The sequence below is a fragment of the Leucoraja erinacea genome, chromosome 17 (genome assembly GCF_028641065.1).
Source record: "Leucoraja erinacea ecotype New England chromosome 17, Leri_hhj_1, whole genome shotgun sequence".
Lineage (NCBI taxonomy): Eukaryota > Metazoa > Chordata > Chondrichthyes > Rajiformes > Rajidae > Leucoraja > Leucoraja erinaceus.
This window is the reverse complement of record NC_073393.1, coordinates 5,048,247-5,073,763: the sequence shown is the minus strand read 5'-3', so window position 1 is coordinate 5,073,763 and position 25,517 is coordinate 5,048,247. Positions and strand designations below refer to the sequence as shown.

Here is a 25,517-nt window from a genome sequence, read left to right as displayed (position 1 = left end):
ACGGAAATGTGTGTCCATTGTGCAAATTAGACCTCGCGTCTCCACATCCAAGTCCCAAGATCACAATAGTTGCCAAGAGCAAGACTGTGTTTTGATGTTTCAGTTCCAGGAGGGGATTGAAGGTCAGTTTATGTTTTAGATTCAGCGCGTTCTATGGTGAGATCGCTATGATTGTATTTTGTAATGACATAATTCAGAGTTTGAACTGTCTATGACTTTCTCATTGTTTAACAAGTACAGACTTTGAACCCATTTCTCATGGGCATTTTTTAAATTGTTCGGTCACGTATTTTGGTTGGGTAATTGTATTTTTGCGGAAATGTTACTGAACGATCAAATTTTGACGTAGGTGGGAAAGACCCAGGGGTTTGTGCTGTCGAGAGATGACTCCGTTTTACGGCTGTGATCAGATATCTGGAGCTCAGCAAGTTCCTTTTAGTTTCGTTTAAGGACATAAGTGATAGGAGTAGAATTAGGCCATTCGGCCCATCAAGTCTACTCCTCCATTCAATCATAGCTGAACTACATCTCCCTCCTAACCCCATTCTCCTGCCTTCTCCCCATAACCCTGACACCCGTACTAATCAAGAATCTTTTTCTTACAGAGAGTGGTGAGTCTGTGGAATTCTCTGCCTCTCTGATCTCTGGATGCTTTCCAGAGAGAGCTAGATAGGGCTCTTAAAAATAGCCGAGTCAGGGGATATGGGGAGAAGGCAGGAACGGGGTACTGATTGGGGATGATCAGCCATGATCACATTCAATGGCAGTGCTGGCTCGAAGGGCCAAATGGCCTACTCCTGCACCTATTGTGAATTGTCTATCTACCTATCTCTGCCCTAAAAATATCCACTGACTTGGCCTCAAAGGCCTTCTGTGGCAAAGAATTCCATAGTTGTTTGGTTTAGTTTAGTTTAGTTGAGAGATACAGCGTGGAAACAGGCCCTTCAATCCACCGAGTCCGCACCGATCAGCGATTCGGGCACATTAACACTATCCTACACACACTCGGATCAATGGACAATTTTTATTTACAACAAGCCAATTAACCTACACAAACCTGTACGTCTTTGGACTGTGGGGAGAAACCGAAGACCTCAGAGAAAACCCAGGCAGGTCACGGTACACGGCATATTCCTGCACCTATTGTCTATTGTCTATTAATTTCATAATTTCATAATTATAATCGTAATTTGCATCATGATTAGAAATAACTACTTTGCAGAAAACGAAGGAAAAATAATTTACATTTGTACTTTGCATAAACTCAGCCTTTTTTTAAAAAACGTTCTCAAAACCACAGCCTCTTTATTACAACCGGAATAACTGCAGAAATGTTTCTCAATTACACAATTAGTTTAGTTTGTTGTCACGTGTACCGAGGTACAGTGAAAAGTGATTTTGTTCCTTGCTAACATGTCAGCAGGAAGACAATACACAATTACAATCGAGCTGTCCACAGTGTACAGATACAGGATAAAGGGAATAACGTTTCAAGTCCGATTAAAGATAGTCCGAGGGTCTCCAATGAGGTAGATGGGAAGGTCAGGACTGCTCTCTAGTTGATGATAGGATTACAGAGCAGACCTGATGGGCCGAATGGCTCCTATCACTTATGACTTCTGCTCCTATCACTCATGGACTTATGAGGAACGTACTCTAGCTGAAGAGAGGACGGTTCAGTTGCCTGATAACAGCTGGGAAGAAACTGTCCCTGAATCTGGAGGTGTTCGTTTTCACACTTCCGTACCTCTTGCCTGACGGGAGAGGGGAGAAGAGGGAGTGGCCGGGGTGCGACTGGTCCTTGATGATGCTGCTGGCCTCGCCAAGGGCATTGTAGACAGAGAACAGTACAGCACAAGAACAGGCACGTTCGTTGACGGGACAAACCCGCACGTCTTTGGGGGAAACCGGAGCACCCGGAGGAAACCGCACGCAGGTCACGGGGAGAATGTACAAACTCCCTACAAATAGCAACCGTAGTCAGGATTGAACCCGGGTCTCCGGTGCTGTAAGGCAGCAGCTCTACCGCTGCGCCACCGTGCCGCCCACATGTGTACTTCCAACATGCAACATCTGGATATGCCCACCCCCTCCCAACTGTGGTCACAGATGAGTTCTCCCTGATAAGTATCATGTTTATATTTAGCAGATTCACTTCACATTTTAAAATGTCTTCACGTACACGTGGCTGGCAGGCAAATTAGTTTTTGTGGCTTTAGGTTTCAAGTTTATTATCAACATATTATGAAAGGAAAATCATGTTTGACTAATCTCCTGGTATTTTTTGAGGATGTGACAAGTAAAATGGATGAAGGGGAGCCAGTGGATGTGGTGTATCTAGACTTTCAGAAAGCCTTTGATAAGGTCCCGCATGTGAGACTGGTGACTAAAATTCGAGCACATGGTATTGGGGTTAGTTGGCAGACAGGAAGCAAAGAGTAGGAGTGAACGGGTCCTTTTCAGAATGGCAGGCAGTGGCGAGTGGAGTGCCGCAAGGCTCGGTGTTGGGGCCGCAACTGTTTACCATATATATTAATGATTTGGAAGAGGGAATTAGTAGCAACACTAGCAAGTTTGCGGATGACACAAAGCTGGGTGGCAGTGTGAACTGCGAAGAGGATGTTAGGAGGTTGCAGGGTGATCTGGACAGGTTGAGTGAGTGGGCAGGTGCGTGGCAGATGCAGTATAATATAGATATGTGAGGTTATCCACTTCAGTGGCAAAAACAAGGGGGCAGATTATTATCTCAATGGGGTTAGGCTAGGTAAGGGGGAGATGCAGCGAGACCTGGGTGTCCTTGTACACCAGTCACTGAAAGTTGGTGTGCAGGTACAGCAGGCCGTGAAGAAAGCTAATGGAATGTTGGCCTTCATAACAAGAGGATTTCAGTATAGGAGTAGAGAGGTTCTTCTGCAGTTGTATAGGGCTCTGGTAAGACCACAACTGGAGTATTGTGTACAGTTCTGGTCTCCTAATTTGAGGAAGGACATCCTTGTGATTGAGGCAGTGCAGCGTAGGTTCACGAAATTGATCCCAGGGATGGCGGGACTGTCATATGAGGAAAGATTGAAAAGACTAGGCTTGTAGTCACTGGAGTTTAGAAGGATGAGTGGGTTCTTATAGAAACATATAAAATTATAAAAGGACTGGACAAGCTAGATGCAGGAAAAATGTTCCCAATGTTGGGCGAGTCTAGAACCAGGGGCCACAGTCTTAAAATAAAGGGGAGGCCATTTAAGACTGAGGTGATAAAAAACTTTTTCACCCAGAGAGTTGTGAATTTGTGGAATTCCCCGCCACAGAGGGCAGTGGAGGCCAAATCACTGGGTGGATTTAAGAGAGAGTTAGATAGAGCTCTAGGGGCTAGTGGAATCAAGGGATGTGGGGAGAAGGCAGGCACGGGTTATTGATTGGGGACGATCAGCCATGATCAGAATGAATGGCGGTGCTGGCTCGAAGGGCAAAATGGACGCCTCCTGAACCTATTTTTTATGTTTCTGTATTTCAATGTTTCTAAAATATATGCAGGAGTAGGCTATTCGGTCCTTCGAGCTAGCAACGCCATTCAATATGATCATGGCTGATCATCCAAAATCAGTACCCCGTTCCTGCTTTCTCCCCGTATCCCTTGATTCCTAGCCCTAAGAGCTAAATCTAACTCTCTCTTGAACACATTCAGTGAATTGGCCTCCACTGCCTTCTGTGGCAGAGAATTACACAGATTCACAACTCTCTGGGTGAAAAAGTTGTTCCTCATCTCAGTCCTAAATGGCCTACACATTATTCTTAAAGTGTGACCCCTAGTTATGGACTCCCCCAACATGGGGAACATTTTTCCTGCACCTAGCCTGTCCAATCCCGTAAGAATTTTATATGTTTCAATAAGAATCCCTCTCATTCTTCTAAATTCCAGTGAATATAAGCCCAGTTTTGTTAGCATTTCCAAGGTCAAATTAACACCCATTTCTCCCCTTCCACCTCCCCCCTCCCCCATCCCCTGGCGGCTCGGTGGCGCAGCGGTAGAGACCCGGGTTCGATCCCGACTACGGGTGCTGCCTGTACGGAGTTTGTACATTCTTCCCGTGACCTGCGTGCGTTTTCTCTAAGTGCTCCAGTTTCCTCCCTCATCCCAAAGACGTACAGGCTTGTAGGTTAATTGTCTTCTGTAAGTTGTCCCTGGGGTGTGTCGTGGACGGTGTGATCGATGGTTAGCGTGGACTCGGTGGGCCGAAAGGGCCTGACTCTGCGCTGTATCTCCAAACTAAATACCAGCCATTAAATGTGTAAGAAAGAACAACAGATGCTGGTTTAAATCAAAGGTAGACACAAAATGCTGGAGTAACTCAGCGGGTCAGGCAGCATCTCTGGAGAGAAGGAATGGGCGACATTTCGTGTGGAGACCCTTTTCTTCAGACTCTTCTCCACCCATTCTTTCTCTCCATAGATGCTGCCCCACCCACTGAGTTACTCCAGCATTTTGTGTCCACCAACAGCCATTAGACGTTTGGGATGTGTAGGAAGGAACTGATCAAACCGAAGGTAGAAGGTAGAAGGTAGAGAGTACAGAGGAAATTTACTAGAATGTTGCCTGGGTTTCAACAACTAAGTTACAGAGATAGGTTGAATAAGTTAGGTCTTTATTCTCTGGAGCACAGAAGGTTAAGGGGGGACTTGATAGAGGGCTTTAAAATGATGAGAGGGATAGACAGAGTTGATGTGGACAAGCTTTTCCCTTTGAGAATAGGGAAGATTCAAACAAGAGGACATAACTTCAGAATTAAGGGACAGAAGTTTAGGGGTAACATGAGGGGGAACTTCTTTACTCGGAGAGTGGTAGCGGTGTGGAATGAGCTTCCAGTGGAAGTGGTGGAGGCAGGTTCATTGGTATCATTTAAAAATAAATTGGATAGGCATATGGATGAGAAGGGAATGGAGGGTTATGGTATGAGTGCAGGCAGGTGGGACTAAGGGAAAAAAAGTTGTTCGGCACGGGCTTGTAGGGCCGAGATGGCCTGTTTCCGTGCTGTAATTGTTATATGGTTTTATATAGATACCATATAAGTCCGGTAGGCGGCGCGACTCTGGTCAGCAGCAGCCTCTGCAGCCTGTCCGCGTTTTTATTATTTTTGTCTATGTTTATATGTAGTTTTTGTTATTTTATGTTGGGGTGTGTGTGTGGGGGGGTGGGGGGGGGTGGTGGGAGGGAGGGGGAAACTTTTAAATCTCTCCCTGCACTGGAGACCCGACCTTTTCTCGTCGGGTCTCAGTTGTCGTTGGGGCTGCAACGAGGAGCGGCCTCCAACAGGAAGAAGCCGGGGACTCTGGTGCCGACTCACCTCACCGTCGCGGAGCTGGCCGAGACCGGAGCGGGTGGAGCGGTGGAGGAGCGCTGCCGCTGCCGCTGCTGCGGAGGCTGCAACTGCGGGTCTGCGGACGGCGGCACCGGGAGCCCGCGGGTCCCTGGAGGGAGACCGCTTTTCAGGGCTCCTGCAAGGGCGACTTCTCCCGCCCGAGTTGCGGGGTCGAAGAGCTCCTGGAGCGGGGCCTACATCACTGCCCCGCGCGGCTTGGAATGGCCGCGGGACTCTGCGAGCGCACGCCGGGGGCTCCAACATCAAGAACCCAGTGTGCGACCTCGCACCACCCGGCGTGGCTTTAATGGCCGCGGGACAATCGCCATCGCCAGCCGGGGGCTTTGACTTTGACTCTGACATCGGGGGTGGGGGGGGGGGGGGGGGGGGGGGAAAGAGTGCAGTGGAGAGATAAGTTTTTTTTTGGCCTTCCATCACAGCTATGTGATGGATGTTTATGTAAAATGTAAATTATGTTGTGTCTGGGGTCTATTTGAGTGTAATGTATGGCTGCAGAAACGGCATTTCATTTGGACCTCCAGGGGTCCAAATGACAATTAAATAGACTATTGACTATTGAGATACACAATGCTGGAGGAACTCAGCGGGTCAGGCAGCATCTCTGGCTAAATGTTAATTTGTAAGGTGCCCGGCTTGGGCACCATCTTGTCTCCCTTCCATTCAATCGACTGACTACCGTAATATCTCAGCGTGAAATCCAATTCTGCTTTCACTTGCAGGTTGTCATAGCAATGGAAGATGGCGACAATGATCAGACCAACAGACTACAACGTTTATCAATGAGCGATGATCAACCTGCCGCATCCTGTGGGAACGAGGGTGAGTCTGTTCCGGAGACGGGAAGCTCAGATATCCGAGGTCAGGGATGTCACCCAATGGATGGAATCCCATCACAAAACCAAGCCAATCCAAAAGGTGGGATGACGGAACGTAATGGAGGATGCGTCCACTGTCAAATTTAATTCCAAATTGTCTTATTATAAAGATATTGCAAAATCGGAGAGCATTCCAACTTTACCTTCAGTTTAACAAAAAAAGGAACTGCAGATGCTGGTTTATACCAAAGAAAGACACAAAGTGCTGGAGTAACTCATTGGGTCAGGCAGCATCTCCAGGGAACATGGATTGGTGAGGTTTTGGGTCAGGATCCTTCCTCAGACACAAGTCAGAACAATCAGTCTGAAGAAGGGTCCCGACAAGAAACGTTGGTTCTCTAGAGATGCTGCCCGATCTGCTGAGTTACTCCAGCACTTTGAGTCTATCTGTCATTTTAGTTTTTAGTTATAGAGATACAGAATGGAAACAGGCCCTTCAGCCCACCGGGTCCAGACCGACCATCAAGATTCAAGAGAGTTTATTGTCATGTGTCCCAGATAGAACAATGAAATTCTTGCTTTGCTTCAGCACAAAAGAACATAGTAGGCATGAATACAGAACAGATCAGTGTGACCATATACCATTCTATAAATATATACACACATGAATGAATAAAACAGATAAAGTGCAAATAAGCAGATAATGGGCTATCAATGTTCAGAGTTTTGAGATGAGTTTAATAGCCTGTTGACTGTGGGGAAGTAGCTATTCCTGAACCTGGACGTTGCAGTCTTCAGACTCCTGGACCTTCTAGCTGAAGGTAGCGGGGAGATGAGTGTGTGGCCAGGATGGTGTGGGTCCTTGATGATGCTGCCAGCCTTTTTGAGGCAACGACTGCGATAGATCCCCTCGATGGTAGGGAGGTCAGAGCCGATGATGGACTGGGCAGTGTGTACTACTTTTTGTAGTCTTTTACGATCCTGGGCGCTCAAGTTGCCGAACCAAGCCACGATGCAACCGGTCAGCATGCTCTCTACTGTGCACCTGTAGAAGTTAGAGAGAGTCCTCCTTGACAAACCGACTCTCCGTAATCTTCTCAGGAAGTAGAGGCGCTGATGAGCTTTCTTTCTGATTGCATCAGTGTTCTCGGGCGAGGAAAGATCTTCAGAGATGTGCACACCCAGGAATTTGAAGCTCTTGACCCTTTCAACCATCGACCCATTGATATAAACGATCACCCGTTCACACTCGTTCTACATCATCCCTCATTCACATCCGCTCCCTACAATACACACCAGGGGCAATTTGTACAGAGGCCAATTGATCTACAAAACCTGCACGTCTTTTGGACGTGGGAGGAAGCCTGAGCACCCGGAGGAAACCCACGAGGGGGCAACTCTGCACAGACAGCACCCGAGGTCAGGATTGAACCCGGCTCCCGGAACCGGGCTCAAGTCAGGCTTCGGCCTAGTAAATCACTTAGTGCAGCACAGTGGCACAGCTGGTAGAGTTGCCGCCTCACAGCGCCAGGGACCCGGGTTCAAACGGAGAAGTCCGCATGCCCTCCCCACTGCTGAAATGTCTACCGTTGTAAGAAGTTCAAGGGATTTTGTTCGCAAAATGTCGATAATACATAACAGACGGGAGCAGAAGTCGGCCATTCGGCCCATGTTTTAGCACCATCAGAAGAATTGGAATACTAGAATACGGAACGGCACACCACAAGAACAGGCCCTTCGGTCCACAATGTCCATGCCGGACATGATGGCCACACCAACTCTCAGCTGTCTCCACATAATCCATCTCCCTCCATTCCCTGCATATCCATGTGCCTATCCAAACGTTTCTTAAACGCCACTATCGTATCGGCCTCCACCACCACCCCTGGCAGCGCGTTCCAGGCACCCACCGCCCTCTGTGTAGAAAAACCTGCCCCCACATCTCCTTTAATCTTTGCCCCTCTCACCTTAAAGCTTTGCCTCCTAGTATTCAGTTTTTTACAACCTGGGGCGAAAAAAGGGATTTTCTCATTCTGGGAATAATCTTGCAGGTGATTTCCTGGATTAATTGAATCTAAATGAGAAGTAAAATGCTGCAAGGTATTTGTTTTTCCGATGAGCCAATACACCCTTCACCCTCCCCTTCCCCTTCCCCCGACATTCCTTCCTCCCGCCTCACTATTCGCAACTCTTTAATCCTTTGTCTCACGCCTTCTGGTTTTTATATCTGACCTTTGACCAACCATTTTGTCGTAAAAACATTCCTCACCTGCCTCCACCGATTACCTGTGCTGGAAGGAACTACATATGCTGATGTATACCAAAGTGAGGCACAAAAGGCTGTGTAACTCAGCGGGTCAGGCAGCATCTCTCTAGCTTCTACAGGTGCACAGTAGTTGACCGGTGACCAGTTGCATCGTGGCTTGGTTCGGCAACTTGAGTGCCCAGGAGCGGAAAAGACTACAAAAAGTAGTAACCACTGCCCAGTCCATCATCGGCTCTGACCTCCCTTCCATCGAGGGGATCTATCGCAGTCGCTGCCTCAAAAAGGCTGGCAGTATCATCAAAGACCCACACCATCCTGGCCACACACTCATCTCCCCGCTACCTTCAGGTAGAAGGTACAGGAGCCTGAAGACTGCAACGACCAGGTTCAGAAATAGTTACTTCCCCACAGCCATCAGGCGATTAAACTTGGCTTGGCCAAAACTTTGAACATTTATAGCCCATTATCTGTTATTTGCACTTCATCAGTTTATTTATTCATGTGTGTATATATTTATATAATGGTATATGGACACACTGATCTGTTCTGTAGTCATGCCGACTATATTCTGTTGTGCTGAAGCAAAGTAAGAATTTCATTGTCCTATCAGGTGCCTATAATAACATGATAATAAACATGATAATAAACTCTCTTGAGTCTCTCTTGAATCCCTTGAATCATCTCTGAAGAGAAGGGTGAGTCTGAAGAAGGGTCCCGACCCAAAACCTGTGACTTATTCCTTATGTCATAAGATGCTGCCTGACCCGCTGAGTTACTCCAGCCTTTTGTGTTTATCTTCGGTGTAAACCAGCATCTGCAGTTCCTTCCTAACATTGACTTAAAATATGCACCTATCACCTGCCAGGCTTTATCCTGCCCTTGTGCCACCAAAGAACTGTAGATGCTGGTTTAAACTGAAGATAGACGCAGAATGTCAAAATGCTGGAGAATTCAGTGGGTCAGGCAGCATCTGAAGAGGAAATTGCAAGGTGACATGTTGACTAGACATAGAGGTACAAAGTTGAGGTGGTTAGTATCAGTTTATTGTTAAGTTTAGTTTAGAGATACAGCAAGGAAACAGGCCCATCGGCCCACCATGTCCACACCGACCAGCGATCCCCGCACACTAACACTACGCTACACACACTAGGGACAATTTTACAATGACACCAAGCCAATTGACCTACAGACCTGTACGTCCTTGAAGTGTGGGAGAAAACAGAAGAATGCGGAGAAAACCCATGCAGGTCATGGGGAGAACGTACAAACTGCGTACAGACAGCGCCCGTAGTCGGGATCGAACCCGGGTCTCTGGCGCTGTGAGGCAGCAACTCTACCGATGTGCCGCCCCTGTTGGCAAGTTTATCGAGATGATGAGAAGCTTTTGTTTGGGCGCTATCCCACAATAACAGATCATTCTATACGAGAGTACAACCAAGCCATACACAGGTATAACAGGCAGTGCATAGAGAAAAATATCAGCATGCAGAAATGGACACACCCTAGTCCGGAGTAATGGAATATGGTTTAACAGCATTGTAAAAAGTGCTGCAAAATGCTCCTCTGTTCCCGTTCCAGAGAAAAATTCCAAAATACACAACGTTACTTGTTACAAGTTGGAAGAAGGGTCTCGATCCAACGCATCCTACCCATGTACTCCAGACATGCTGAGTTACTCCAGACATGGTATCATTTTTTCTCCAGAGATGCTGCCTGACCCACTGAGTTACTCCAGCACTTTGTGTCATTCTCTCTCTAGAGATGCTGCCTGACCCATTGAGTTACTCCAGACTTGGTGCCATTTGTTCTCCAGAGATGCTGCTTGACCCGCTGGTTTACTCCAGCACTTGGTGTTGTTTTCTGGGCTAAAGTTGAACTAATTTTCTCTTTGCTCCTCTCAGCGCTGTGCGGCAGGGCTCTGCCAGAAGCTCTGCTGACCACCAAGCAGCTGTTTCAGTACTGGAACACCATGAACAAGAAGGTGAAACCCATCCGCCTGCTCTTCGAGATACCAGAGACCAGAACTGTGAATGAGCAGTGCTCCAGATATGTGGTGAGTTTGGCCCCAACAGGCTAGAGGCCTCTTGTGTGTACAGTAGACAGTGTACTAGGAGTCGTCACACCAACATCTCAGGCATTTAGCAATTGTCTCCTCAAACCTCAGATAATTAGTATATTCTACTTAAAGGGCAGCACAGTGGCGCAGCGCCAGAGACCCGGGTTCAATCCTGTGCGGCACGGTGGCACAGCGGTAGAGTTGCTGCCTCACAGCGCCAGAGACGTGGGTTCGATCCCGACTACGGGTGCTGTCTGTACGGAGTTTGTACATTCTCCCCATGAGTTTCCTCTGGGTGCTCTGGTTTCCTCCCGCACTCCAAAGACATGCAGGTTTCCGCCCACCGAGTCCACGCCAACAAGCGATCACCCGTACACTAGTTCCGTCCTATGCTCCGGGGGCCATTTTACGGAAGTCAATGAACCTACAAACCCGCACGCACGTCTTTGGCGTGTGGGCGGAAACCGGAGCGCCCGGAGAAAGCCCACACTGTCACAGGGAGAACGTGCAAACTCCGTGCAGATGTCATTAATACTTGGAATATTCTTGAGAATAAGTAAAAGTTCATTTCTTCAAATGTCCTTTCAAAATCAATTATTTCCCAGGGCATAATGCTTATTAATCAGATTATTGCATGAAATACGTTTATCCAAAAAAAGGCGACACAGCACGGTGCCGCAGCGGTATAGTCGCTGCCTTCAGCGTTGCAGCGCCGGGGACCCAGGATCGATCCTGACCACGGGCGCTGTCTGTACTGCACGTTCTCCCCGTGACCTGCGTGGGTTTTCTCCAAGATCTTCGGTCTCCTCCCACACTCCAAAGAGGTCCAGGTTTGTAGGTGAACTGGCTTGGTGTAAACATAAATTGTCCATAGTGTGTGTGGGGTAGAGTTAGTGTGCAGGGATCGCTGGTGGGTGCGGGCATGATGGGCTGCTCTATCTCTAAACTAAACTAAACAATTTTTTAAAATTAGAAAGTGATGAAGCTACTTGTATTTCACATGGAATCACCTAGTTCTTCTGAAAATGACCCATGAAAGCAAAATAAGTCTCACTTTTTTCTCTAAAAATTGCTGCGATTAGATCTATTTCAAACTAATTTCACTGGAAATGTATTTCAATTGGTATAGTACTACTTTGCTACCACTTCCCCCATTAATAAGGGAAATGGGTTACATGCAATAAACCTTCAAGCATTAACTATAGCAGCAGAAAGAGGAAGATGATAATTTCAGGAGATGTGATACTGTGTGAATTATTGAAAGCCTTGTTTACTGGAAGTTTAGTAAAACTTGCTGGAGATTTGGGTGAAAGGAGAAGTCTAACAAGGGCTACTGCACAAGATGTTGTGCATTTGCATTCCTCAAATCCAAATGAAAGTGTCCAAAGAAACTGGCCATTCGGCCCACCGAGGCCATGCCGACCATTGGTCACCCGTTCACAAGAGTTCTATGTTATCTCACTTTCCCTTCCACTCCAGCGGTGTGTCAACTGCCAGCCCACCAGCCGTTAGTGAGCTGCGTGCACATCAGGCTTGAGTGACTGAGCTGCCACCCCAAGAATCCATTTGACCCACAATATTCATACTAGCCCTCTGGAAACCAGTCCCTTCAGCCCACACCACCCATACCAGCGCTCCAGAAAGCCTCCCCACCCGCCCCTCCCCACTGGCCACCAATATTGGAATTGGTGGAGAGGTGGAATATTGCGTTAGGGGACCAGCCCTTCCGTGTGAACATGAGACCCAACGGGTCCCACTCAGTCTAGTATATATAGATATATGTGTGTGTGCCCCCAGGTCTATGTAGTTTGGAGCTTATTTGGAGGTTGCTGGGTTTAATAACTGTAGGAAGGAATTGAGTGTGTAAGTTCATGATCAAAACAGAATAAGAACATGCAGATGTAGACTGTGGAGCAGATGGAAAGCCCCAAGACAGTTCTGTCTTGTTACACACATTGGCCCATGATATCATCATGGGTTACGGGGACCTGGTTAGATTCACCACCGGCGAACAAGTGGGATTTTCACTCATAACGATGATAGAGAAGCTGGGGAAACGCTGCCTAGTTTCAGAGTTCCACTCTCGTGCGAAGTACTGTGGTGGGGAACCTGATATTGGCATTTAAAGTTGGCTTGTGTTGTAGTGCACATGCTGCATTTAGTCTGATGCCAACTCGAAAATGAGGAAGTCAATGAGGAAGTTTGACACAAAAAGCTGGAGTAACTCAGCGGGACAGGCAGCATCTCTAGAGAGAAGGAACGGGTGACGTTTCGGGGTCGAGTGCTTCTTCAATCAGGAAGTCTGAAGAAAGGTCCCGACCCAAAACGTCACCCATTCCTTCTCTCCAGTGACGATGCCTGTCCCACTGAGTTACTCCAGCATTTTGTGTCTCTCTTCGGTGTAAACCAGCATCTGCAGTTCCTCCCGACACATCAAAACACGAGGTCAGATTTTAGACTGCAATTGTTTGCCCCAGTTGCGGAAATTGGTAAAACATAAACTCACAGGTTTAGCATCGAAACGCTGATTCATGGCACACATTTGTGTGTAATGTCTTGTGTGTAAAATCAGGAGGGGGATAGATGGCCCAAAGGGCCTGTTTCCATGCTGAAGCTAGACACAGAATGGTGGAGTAACTCAGCAGATCAGGCTGCATCTCTGGAGGAAAAGTTCATAAGTGATAGGAGCAGAATTAGGCCATTCGGCCCATCAAATCGACTGTCATTCAATCATGGCTGCGCTCTCGCTCTCCCCCTCTCCCCTCTCCCTCTCTCCCCCCCTCTCTCTCACTCTGTCCCCCTCTCTCCCCCCCCTCTACACCATTCTCCTGCCTTCTTCCAATGACATCTGACACCCGTACTAATCAAGAATAGTGATGTTTTGGAACTGTAAACAGACACACCCGGTGACTAGCTACCAAGCTAGCCCCTGTTGTGTGGGGGAGGGGAGGGGGGGGGGGCGGAGAATAATCTGGAGGTGGGAAAAAGTCCAGAACAAATCCGAGCCGTCAACTGATGACCTCAGGAAGAGTGGAGTCCATAATGGTCCATTGTTGGCAGTGGAAGAGTTGCTAACGAGAGGGGTGCAAGGATGCGAACAGTGGAACTAGTAGAACGCTGAGGGTGGGGAAGGGAGAGGGGGGAGAGGGAAGGAATGCAGGAGTTACTTGAAATGAGAGAAATCAATGTTCATACCGCTGGGTTGTGAGCTGGCCAAACGCATTACACGTTTGCACGTTCTCCCTGTGACCGCGTGGGTTTCCTTCGGCTGTTCCGTTTTCTACCACATTCCAGCGACGTGTAGGTTTGTGGGTTAATTGTCTTCTGCAAATTGGCCCAGGTGTGTAGGATAGATCTAGTGTGAGCGGGAGACCGTTGGTCAGCCCGGACATGAAGGGCCGAATGGCCTGTTTCCGCGCCGTATCTCCAAACTAAACTAAACTAAACTAAACACACTAGGGACAATTTACACATACACCAAGCCAATTAACCTACAAAACTGAACATCTTTGGAGCGTGGGAGGAAACCAAAGATCTCGGAGAAAACCCACGCAGGTCACGGGGAGAATGTACAACCTCCGTACAGGCAGCGCCCGTAGTCGGGATTGAACCCGGGGCTCCGAAGCTGCAAGCGCTGTAAGGCAGCAATCCTTTGTGTCTCTGCACTGTACACAAACCTCAGGGAATAAGCTAGGTTTCAAATGCTAATGAATATGATGCAAAAGGAAAAAAATATTCTCAAGAAACTGACACAAAGTGCTGATGTAACTCAGGCTACATCCCTGGAGAACATGAATAGGTGACGTTTCGGGTTTCATATCAAAAAAGATGTGCATTTGCAGTGCACCTGCCTCTAACGTGTAGGGGGTGGATGAGAAAGTGGGATAGCATTAGGCTAGACTCGATGGGCTGAAGAGACTGCTTCCTCGCAGTATTTCGAAAACAAAAACCAAAAAAAACAAAACTTGCGTTTTTCCCGGGAGTGTAGAGGCACTGAATTATTTTTATGTAGAAAATCCGTTGTCCTGGTTGTCACAAGATCGATGAACCTACAAACCTGCACATCTTCGGGACGTGGGAGGACAGGGAGAACGTGCAGACTCTGCAAAGACAGCACTCGTAGTCAGGATCGAACCTGGGTCTCTGTGTAGATAAGTAAGGGTATCAAAGGTTACGGGGAGAAGGCAGGAGAATGGGGTCGAGAGGGAAAGATAGATCAGCCATTATTGATTGTCTCAGTAGACTGGATGAGCCAATTCTGCTTACTTTTTCCTTTTTTATTCATTTATCCATATATTTATTTATTGATCTGTTTATTTATCTATTTATTTATCTCTCTTTCTATCTATTTATTGGTTTATTGGTCTACGTAGTTATCTATTTATTGTCTAACTGTCTAACTATCTGTCTAGCGAATGGAATCTTACAGAAACATAGAAAATTCTTCGAGGATTAGACAGGGTAGATGGCAGGGGAAAGTTCCCGATGTCAGGGGAGTCCAGAACCAGGGGCCACAGTTTAAGAATAAGGGGTAGGCCATTTAGGACTGAGATGAGGAAAAACTTTTTCACCCAGAGAGTTGTGAATCTGTGGAATTCTCTGCCACAGAAGGCAGTGGAGGCCAATTCACCGGTTGTCTTCAAGAGAGAGTTAGATTTAGCTCTTAGGGCTAAAGGAATCAAGGGATATGGGGGGAAAGCAGGAACGGGGTACTGCTACGGTCAGGCTATTGAATGGGGGTGCCTCCGTTGCCATGCGGTGAGAACGGAGAGGTTGAGAAGGAGTTTCTTCCCAGAGGCAATTCGGACTGTAAACGCCTATCTCACCAGGGACTAACTCTACTGAACGTTTTTCCTTCCATTATTTATTATGTAAAAGAATATGTGTGTTATGATTGTGTTTATAATTTGTTTGGTTGTTTTGTTGTTTGTCTTTTGCACAAAAGTCCGCGAGCATTGCCACTTTCATTTCACTGCACATCTAGTATGTGTATGTGACAAATAAACTTGACTTGACTTGATTGGGGATGATCAGCCATGATCATATTGAATGGCAGTGCTGGCTAGAAGGGCTGAATGGCCTACTCCTGCACCTATGCAGGTGTTTCCCCATGGCCCCAGCGAGTTCATCTCCAGTGTGGTCAATGTTGAGGGTGCACATTCTCTCCATGACACCACAGACTTCACCCACATGCTCCTGTGGCCAGCAACGTCCAAAGGACATGCTGGTCAGTAATTTAAGTGGCTCTGGTAAATTACTAATAGCACAGGTGATAGGCTTATGAGAGAGATACAGTGGGGAAATGAGAGTGTCAGCATCGGCTTGATGGGCCAAGTAGCCTCAGAAGAACATATGATCAACGACAGCAAGACTTTAGCTTCAGTAAACACTCACTAACTGCACAGAGTTATATATCGTGACTTTCAGCCTGAAGAAGGGTCTCGACCCGAAACGTCACCCATTCCTTCTCTCCAGAGATGCTGCCTGTCCCGCTGAGTTACGCCAGCATTTTGCACCTGCCTTGCGCCGAATGGCCTACTCCTGCACCTATTTTCTATGTTTCTATCTTCGGTTTAAAAGCAGTTCCTTCCTACACACGTCTGTCAGTCCATCTGTCTATTTGTCTATTACAAGATTCAAGATTCAAGATTCAAGAGAATTTATTGTCATGTGTCCCAGATAGGACAATGAAATTCTTGCTTTGCTTCAGCACAACAGAATATAGTAGGCATGAATACAGAACAGATCAGTGTGTCCATATACCATTGTATAAATATATACACACATGAAACAGATAAAGTGCAAATAAACTGATAATGGGCTATTAATGCTCAGTTTAAATTAATTATCAATCAGCTGAAGGATAAGGGGGAAATCCTTTAAAACCGAGATGAGGAGAACTTTTTTCACACGGAGAGTGGTGAATCTCTGGACCTCTCTGCCACAGAGGGTAGTTGAGGCCAGTTCATTGTCTATATTTAAGAGGGAGTTAGATGTGGCCCTTGTGGCTAAGGGGATCAGGGGGGATGGAGAGAAGGCAGGTACGGGATACTGAGTTGGATGATCAGCCATGATCATATTGAATGGCGGTGCAGGCTCGAAGGTTTTCTATGTTTTTATGTTTCTAAGTTGTTTCAGCTGTGCTGAATTTGCTGGGATATTCATTGGGATTATGTTAGAATGAATTGTGAATCATTTTCTGAAGTCGTCCTAAGCTAGTCTGCCATGTCTTTTCCACTCATCAGATGTACAAGGTGGTGGTGATCAAGTCGGGCACCTACGATGGCAACCAGGCCTACATTGAACGGCGATACTCGGACTTTGAAAAACTGCACAGGAATATCCTGAGGAACTTTAAAGAAGAGGTGGAAGAGATCACTTTTCCAAAGAAAATGATGGCGGGGAACTTTCTTCCCGGGAAAATCGCCGAGCGGAAGCTGGCGTTCCGGGACTATCTGGCGCAGTTGTACGCAATCAAAGACATCCGCTTCTCCGATGAGTTTATTGAATTTTTCTATCTGCCAGAGGTGCAGGAGGGATACGGGTGCCTGAGGAGTGGACAGTACACCAGGGCTCTGAAGGGTCTCCTCAATGTGTTCAGCTTACAGGAGAAGCTGTGTATGCATCGCCACATTACCCTGGTCCTCACTCTCAGTGCTATTGGACTGTGTTGCAGAGACCTGGGGCATATAGAAGATGCCTATGTATTTTGCGAGAAGGCTGGGCTTATCTTGCACGATTTTAGTTGCCACCAGTACTATTACCCTCTGATGAAGATTCAGGTCGCCCTGGGAAACGAGTTGGGGAGGAACATGCGGCACTTACAGGACAGGCTGATCAAAATGGAGGAGCGCCACGGAAACCAAAGCAACCAGCCGTCACTGAAAGAGCTGGTGGTGCAGGAATACATACAGGACGGCTGATGGGGACGCAAGGACTCCTGCGTGGAACCCAATGTGCCGGAGTAACTCAGCGGGTCAGGCAGCATCTCTGGAGAGGTGGCGTTTCGGGGATTGGAAGCCTTCCTCGCTCGGATGGGCGAGATTTCAGATCCGGAGCCTTTCTCAGACAGAAGAAGGATCCCGACCCCAAACGTCACCTTTCCATGTCCTCCAGAGATGCTGCCTGACCCGTTGAGTTACTCCAGCACATTGTGTTCCACATCAGCGCGGTGGCGCAGCGGTAGAGTTGCTGCCTCACAGCACCAGGGACCCGGGTTCGATCCTGACCATGGGCACTGCCTGTACGGAGTTTGTACGTTCTCCCCATGACCTGCGTGGGTTTTCTCTGGGTGCTCCGGTTTCCTCCCACTCTCCAAAGGCGTGCAGGTCTGTAGGCTAATTGGCTTGGTAAAAGTTGTCTCCGCGCTGTATCTGTAAAATAAACTAATTAAGACTGAAGAATCCATCTTCACCAGATTGTTAAATTGCCAAAAATGTTATTGCTGGAATTTCTGCCGTGTCTCATTAACTTGGCCACTTTTGGGGTGATTTATATTTCAACTTGTTCGCTCACAGAAATGCAACAAATAGTTTATTACCTTCTTATGATCAGACATGATCACATTGAATGGCGGTGCTGGCTCGAAGGGCCGAATGGCCTACTCCTGCACCTATTGTCTATTGTCTCATCTCCGTTCTAACCATATAACCATATAACAATCACAGCACGGAAACAGGCCATCTCGGCCCTACAAGTCAGTGCCGAACTACTTTTTTTCCCTTAGTCCCACCTGCCTGCACTCATACCATAACCCTCCATTCCCTTCTCATCCAATATGCCTATCCAATTTATTTTTAAATGATACCAATGAACCTGCCTCCACCACTTCCACTGGAAGCGCATTCCACACCGCTACTACTTTCTGAGTAAAGAAGTTCCCCCTCATGTTACCCCTAAACTTCTGTCCCTTAATTCTGAAGTCATGTCCTCTTGTTTGAATCTTCCCTATTCTCAAAGGGAAAAGCTGATCCACATCAACTCTGTCTATCCCTCTTATCATTTTAAAGACCTCTATCAAGTCCCCCCTTAACCTTCTGCGCTCCAGAGAATAAAGACCTAACTTATTCAACCTATCTCTGTAACTTAGTTGTTGAAACCCAGGCAACATTCTAGTAAATCTCCTCTGTACTCTCTCTATTTTGTTGACATCCTTCCTATAATTGGGCGACCAAAATTGTACACCATACTCCAGATTTGGTCTCACCAATGCCTTGTACAATTTTAACATTACATAACATTCCCAGCTTCTACACTCAATGCTCTGATTTATAAAGGCTAGCATACCAAAAGCTTTCTTTACCACCCTATCTATATGAGATTCCACCTTCAAGGAACTATGCACGGTTATACCCAGATCCCTCTGTTCAACTGTATTCTTCAATTCCCTACCATTTACCATGGTTCTAAATGACTTACTTATTCTTAAACAGTGGCCTCTGGTTCTGGACTCCCCCAATATCAGGAACATGTTTCCTGCCTCTAGCGCATCCATAGTCTAGATTGTTGCTTAATGTGTTCTGCTGACTCCTGTTTGTAATCAGTTGCTAGCATTGGATTTACACCGAACTTTCCCGGCTCTTTGTGCAAGGAATTATAACAGTTTTGCCGTGGCAAATGAAAAGAAAACGTCTACTTTAGCGCTGAGTTTCAGGTGAGACTATGTTGTGGTCTCGACAAGGGAAGGTTACACAATAAACATTTTCCAAAACATGAACTTGAAATGATTTATGTCCAAAAACATCCCCTTTGGTGATATTTATTCCGTCATGATAAAGGATCATGCGTGTGAATGTAATGTTCTAAAACGCCACAAAGCTGTTAATTACTTTAATTCACAGTTACAACAATGAAACAGGCAATTCGGTCCATCAAGCCCGTGCCGACCATTGATCAGCTGTTCACACTAGTTTAGTTGTAGCTTAGTTTAGTTCAGTTTACTTTAGTTTAGAGATACAGCGCGGAAACAGGCCCTTCGGCCCACCGAGTCCACACCGACCAGCGATCCCCGCACACTAACACTATCCTACACACACTAGGGCCAACTTACATTTATACCAAGCCAATTAGCATACAAACCTGTTCGACTTTGAATCGAAGATCTCGGAGAAAACCCACGCAGGTCACGGGGAGAATGTACAGACTCCGTACAGACAGCACCAGTAGTCGGGGTCGAACCCGGGTCTCCGGCGCTGTAAGGCAGCAACTCTACCAATGCCACTTTCCCATTAACTCCCTACACACTAGGGGCGATTTACAGAGGCCAATTAACCTGTAAAGTCACACGTGTTTGGGATGTAGAAGCACACTGGGTGCCAAACCAGTCCAGACTCCATACAGATAAGCACCCACAGACAGGGTGGAACCCGGCTCTCTGGAGCTGCAGGAGTTGTAAAGCAGCATATCTACCGCTGCACCACCGTGTCGCTGTTATAACCTTGCGCATGGGCCATGCTAATCTTCTCTGTACAATAGACAATAGGTGCAGGAGTAGGCCATTCGGCCCTTCGAGCCAGCGCCGCCATTCACCGTGATCATGGCTGATTATCCCCAATCAGTACCCCGTTCCTGCCTTCTCCCCATATCCCCTGACTCCGCTATCTTTAAGAGCTCTATCAAACTCTCTCTTGAAAGCATCCAGAGAATTGGCCTCCACTGCCTTCTGAGGCAGAGAATTCCACAGACTCACAACTCTCTCGGTGAAAAATTATTTCCTCATCTCCGTTCTAAATGGCTTACCCCTTATTCTTAAACTGTGGCCCCTGGTTCTGAACTCCCCCAACATTGGGAACATGTTTCCTGCCCCTAGCGACTCTAATCCCTTAATAATCTTATATGTTTCAATGAGATTCCCTCTCATCCTAAATTTCCAAAGTTCTAATGTTCCAATTAGTTCCTGTTCTCTGCATCCTGCCCCCCGACTACAATCACATCACATTTCAAGTCCACAAGCAAACTTCTGAGTAAACACACAGGTACTCCTACTCTCTATCCCCTCCACACCCCATCCTAGTTCTCCAACCAGTCCTCCTGATTAAAGTTTACCTTCGTTGTCACCCTAACCCTAGCAAACAATTATCTATTCTACAAATCTAGTCCCCTTTGATCTGTGTTTTCACACCTTACCCTTCCACATCTCTGCGTTTCCCTCTCCCCTGACTTTCAGTCAGAGGAAGGGTCTCGACCTAAAACGTCACCCGTTCCTTCTCTCCAGAGATGCTGCCTGTCCCGCTGAGTTACTCCAGCCAGTATTTTGTGTCAAGCTTTAGAGTGATATCCCTCTTATTCACCATGGGATGGCGCTGATATATTGTCAGACAAGCATTGGGAAACCAGTTGTGTAAAGGCCCTGTCCCACTGTACGGGGTAATTCAAGATCTCTCCCGAGTTTAAAAAACACGTGGTGAGCACGTAGAATGTACGTAGCGGGTACGTCGGAGCTCGGGACGTCTCTCAGCGGCTCGTAGCGCTAACGGCAGGTACTCGGGAAAGGCGGTAAGCTCGTGAAGATTTTTCAACAGGTTGAACAATGTCCACCAGAGCCCCGAGTACCTACGAGCGGCTATTACCGTAATTCTCCGAGTTCGAAATAGTTAAGTGATGTTTTATTATTCACTAGTCAAGAATATTTTTATCATCGTGTGTCCGATAGAATAATGACATTCTCAATTGCTGCAACTCAACACAATATGTAAGCTTAGTACACTATCAACAATGTACTAAGTAACATAATAAACAAGAAAAAACACACACACACACTCAATATGAAGAAGGGTTTCGGCCATAGATGCTGCCTCATCCGCTGACTTTCTCCACACACACACACGCACGCACGCACGCGCACACAATATGAAGAAGGGTTTCGGCCATAGATGCTGCCTCATCCGCTGAGTTTCTCCAGCATTTTTGTCTACCTTCCGAATCTGGAGGTGTGCGTTTTGACACTTCTTGTACCCCTTGCCTGATGGGAGAGGGGAGAAGAGGGAGTGACCGGGACGAGACTGGTCTTTGATGACCTCAAAAGAGGGAACCACAGATGACTTTGATCCAACGGGAAGCTCATTGCACTGATTGAAATGATTCTTCAGGTGTTGCAAACCCTGCAGGTTCACTACCTGGGCCAACTCACCTGCCGGTCGGTACGTCCGCAGTGTCCCTGACATGTCTGCCCTTCTTCACACTAGCATCCTAGCAAGGTCTCTCCATGTAAGCCACCAAACTAATCTCCTGCAAGCATACCCGAGCCGATTGTCTACAGTGTCTGCAGTGGCGCAGCGGTAGAGTTGCTGCCTTACAGCGCCAGAGACCCGGGTTCGATCCTGACTACGGGTACGGAGCTTGTAGCTTCTCCCCGCGTTTCGGTTTTCTCCGAGATCTTCCGTTTCCTCCCACACTCCAAAGACATGCAGGTTTGCAGGTTAATGGGATTGGCATCAATGTAAAATTAGTCCCTAGTGTGTGTGGTGGGATAGTATCAGTGTGCGGGGAACGCTGGCTGGGCCGAAGGGCATGTTTCCGCGGTGTATCTCTATAATGAACGAAATCCACCTTTCCCAATTCACATCTGCCGCGGGAGATCTCACCAGCCTCAGTAACTGTTGCTGCCAATTAAGTTACAAACATGCACGTCCATAAAACATTGGGGGGGGAAACCGGAGCGCCTGGAGAAAACCCACTTGGGCACAGGGAGAAGGTGCAAACTCCACACATGCTCCCATTATAGAAACATACAAAGTTATAAAGGACTGGACAAGCTAGATGCAGGAAAAATGTTCCCAATGTTGAGCGAGTCCAGAACCAGGGGCCACACAGTCTTAGAATAAAGGGGAGGTCATTTAAGACTGAGTTGAGAAAAAACTTTATCACCCAGAGAGTTGTGAATTTGTGGAATTCCCTGCCACTGAGGGCAGTGGAGGCCAAGTCACTGGATGGATTTAAGAGAGAGTAAGATAGAGCTCTAGGGGCTGGTGGAGTCAAGGGATATGGGGAGAAGGCAGGCACGGGTTATTGATTGGGGACAATCAGCCATGATCACAATGAATGGCGGTGCTGGCTCGAAGGGCCGAATGGCCTCCTCCTGCACCTATTTTCTATGTTTCTATTAACGTGATGGTTTAGGAACATCCAGCATTTACTGAGTTGTTGCCGGCTCTCTGGCTCACACTCAACAACCAACCAATTTTGTGCGAAAACTCTTATTGAAGCAGGAAGGTGCTAATTGAATCCATGCCTGATGGAGGTTCTTTACGGCTCAGATGAAGGCGATGAAAGTCATCTCACAGAGATTTGCAGCTGAACCGAAACCATGGCTGAGGGAATGGAACAACAATTATTCCACGTGTAGGAAGGAACTGCAGATGCCGGTTTAAACCAAGGATAGACACAAAATGCTGGAGTAATTCAGCGGGACAGGCAGCATCTCTGGAGAGAAGGAATGGGTGCCGTTTTGGGTCGGGACGTCTGAAGAAGGGTCTCCACCCGAAACATCACCCATTCTGTTTCCCCAGAGATGCTGCCTGTCCCGCTGAGTTACTCCAGCAATTTGTGTCTATCAACAGTTTTTCTTTGTAGCCCTTGGATGATTCTGATTAAAGATACAGCATGGAAACAGGCCCTTCGGCCCACTGAGTCCATGCTGGCCATCGGTCAACAGTTCACACCGGTTCTATGTCACAACCACTCCCTACACACCAGGTACAATCGACAGAAGCCAATTACCCTACAATCTGCACTTCTCTGGGATGTGGGAGAAAACCGGAGCACCTTTGGACAGAGATGAGGAACAGCTTTTTCACCCAGAGCTGTGGAATTCCCTGCCACAGAAGGCAGTGGAGGCCAATTCACTGCCTCAATCATCCACAATCAGTACCCCGTTCCTGCCTTCTCCCCATATCCCCTGACTCTGCTATCCTTAAGAGCCCTATCTAGCTCTCTCTTGAAAGCATCCAGAGAACCTGCCTCCACTGCCCTCTGGGGCAGAGAATTCCACAGACTCACAACCCTCTGAGTGAAAAAGTGTTTCCTCATCTCCGTTCTAAATGGCTTACCCCTTATTCTTAAACTGTGGCCCCTGGTCCTGGACTCCCCCAACATTGGGATCATAATAGTGTTAGTGTGTGCGGGGATCGCTGGTCGGCGCGGACTCGGTGGGCCGAAGGGCCTGTTTCCGCGCTGTAGCTGTAAACTAAACTAAACTAAGAACATTCCAAGCCTGTCCAACCTCTCCCTGGAACTATTTCCCACTAATTCAGGCAGCATTCTGGTAAACCTTCTCCAAAGCCACCACATCCTTCCTGTAACGGGACGATCAGAACCGCACGCGATGCTTCGAGTGCACTAACTTAGGGAATACCAGACGCCGCCACTTCTATTATACCATGATGTTTACCGCAAAACTGATCTTGCCGGGAATCCTTAGCATTTGGAACAAAGTGGGAATGAGCTCGGAATTTGTTTTAATGCTCTTAATTACTTCTGTGCTGCGCGGAATTTTAAATCATACTCCTTGCATGACTAGGAAGACCAGACTGAAGTGTAGAGCCACGAGATGCTGTCTTCTCACTGTGTACAGTTTCCTCCCTCATCCCTACAAAGTGCCTTTGGTTTAATAGACCAGGGTAAATTATTTTTTAATGTCGAGAAGGGGCAAAAGCGTCAAACAAGAGTGAGTTCATACGTTTTCGGAGCAAGATTAGAGCATTCGGCCCATCGAGACTACTCCGCCATTCATTCGTGGCTGATCTATCTTTCCCTCTCAACCCCATTCCCCTGCCTTCTCACCATAACCCCAGACACACGTACTAATCAAGAAGCTGTCAATCTCCGCCTGGTAAATATCCACTGACTTGGCCTCCACAGCCTTGTGCGGCAAAGAATTCCACAGATTCACCACCCTCTGACTAAAGAAATTCCTCCTCAGCTCCTGTGGTCTGTGGAATTCTCTGCCTCAGAGGGCGGTGGAGGCAGGTTCTCTGGATGCTTTCAAGAGAGTACTTCCGGTGGCGCTGGTGCCAGCAGCCTCCACCTACAGCCCGGTATCTTTTTGTTTTTTTGTTTATTTAGTTATGTTAAAGTGTGTTTTTTTTTTGTGTTTTTTGACGTTTTTATGTGGGGGAAGAGGGCACGGTGCGGGGGATACCGTACTTCAGCCGCTTCCTGGTGAGGACGCGACTATTATTCGAGTCGCGTCCTCGCCCCCCCCCCCTCCCCCCACAGCGGCCTACCTACCTGGATTGGCGCGGCCTTTCCTGCCGGGATCGACCGGAGCTCCAGCAGCGGCGGGACAGCGCTGGAACATCGCGGGAGCCCGGAGTGCTGGACCTGCTGCACCGACATCCTGGAGCTGCGGTTTGCGGAGCTCCCAACGCGGGCGGCGCTGATGGACAGCGCGGGATCCTGCGACTCTGCCCGGCTCGACCTGTGGACTCGGGAGCTGCGGACTCCGGCTGCGGGAGGCGGCTGATCAGAAGGTCCGGGCCGCTGAGGAGGAAGATGCTCACTGTCGGGGATCGGCGTCGGCGTTCCACCAGCCCGGCGTGAGGGCCTGAACATCGGGCCACCCGGGGCGGCGACTGCGGGTGCTCGGAAGGCCCCGACCACGGATGAACATGGAGGGGAGGCTGGCTGGACTATGGTGCCATCCTCACCTTGGTGCCATTTATGTTATGTTGTGTCGTGGACTTTCTGTGTTTGTGCTTTTTTTAAATTTTTTAATTTTTAATTCAATTTCAATTTTATTTTTAATATGTTGTATTATTTATTTATTATTTATTTTTATTATTTTTTTTGTGATTTTTTTATGATACTGCCTGTAAGGGAAATTCATTTCGTTGTCTCAAATTGAGACAATGACAATAAATTTGAATACAATACAATACAATACAAAAGAGAGCTAGATAGGGCTCTTAAAAATAGCGGAGTCAGGGGATATGGGGAGAAGGCAGGAACGGGGTACTGATTGGGGATGATCAGCCATGATCACATTGAATGGCGGTGCTGGCTCGAAGGGC

General features: G+C 47.5%; 1 protein-coding gene across 3 annotated transcripts; it reads left to right on the top strand.

Annotated features, from left to right (window-relative positions):
- LOC129705033 (sorting nexin-20-like) lies at positions 1–19,540 on the top strand. Of its 3 annotated transcripts, none has more exons than XM_055648413.1 (4): positions 1–122; positions 6,092–6,287; positions 10,355–10,506; positions 16,755–19,540. In XM_055648413.1, the coding sequence occupies exons 2-4, from the start codon at positions 6,104–6,106 to the stop codon at positions 17,430–17,432; spliced, it is 1,014 nt and encodes a 337-aa protein (XP_055504388.1). In that variant the 5' UTR covers positions 1–122; positions 6,092–6,103; the 3' UTR covers positions 17,433–19,540. The 3 variants fall into 3 exon arrangements, with proteins under 3 accessions (XP_055504388.1, XP_055504390.1, XP_055504389.1); XM_055648415.1 differs by having other exon boundaries at positions 18–122; positions 6,092–6,191; XM_055648414.1 differs by lacking the exon at positions 1–122 and having other exon boundaries at positions 5,932–6,287.
- The last annotated feature ends 5,977 nt before the right edge of the window (positions 19,541–25,517 follow it).

Bases quoted from the DNA above. Each gene is read 5' to 3' on its own strand.
- LOC129705033 (XM_055648413.1), top strand. From the start codon at position 6,104: ATGGAAGATGGCGACAATGATCAGACCAACAGACTACAACGTTTATCA. The intron at 6,288-10,354 runs GTGGGATGACGG...TGCTCCTCTCAG, and splicing joins AAACCAAGCCAATCCAAAAG to CGCTGTGCGGCAGGGCTCTG. The intron at 10,507-16,754 runs GTGAGTTTGGCC...TCCACTCATCAG, and splicing joins AGCAGTGCTCCAGATATGTG to ATGTACAAGGTGGTGGTGAT.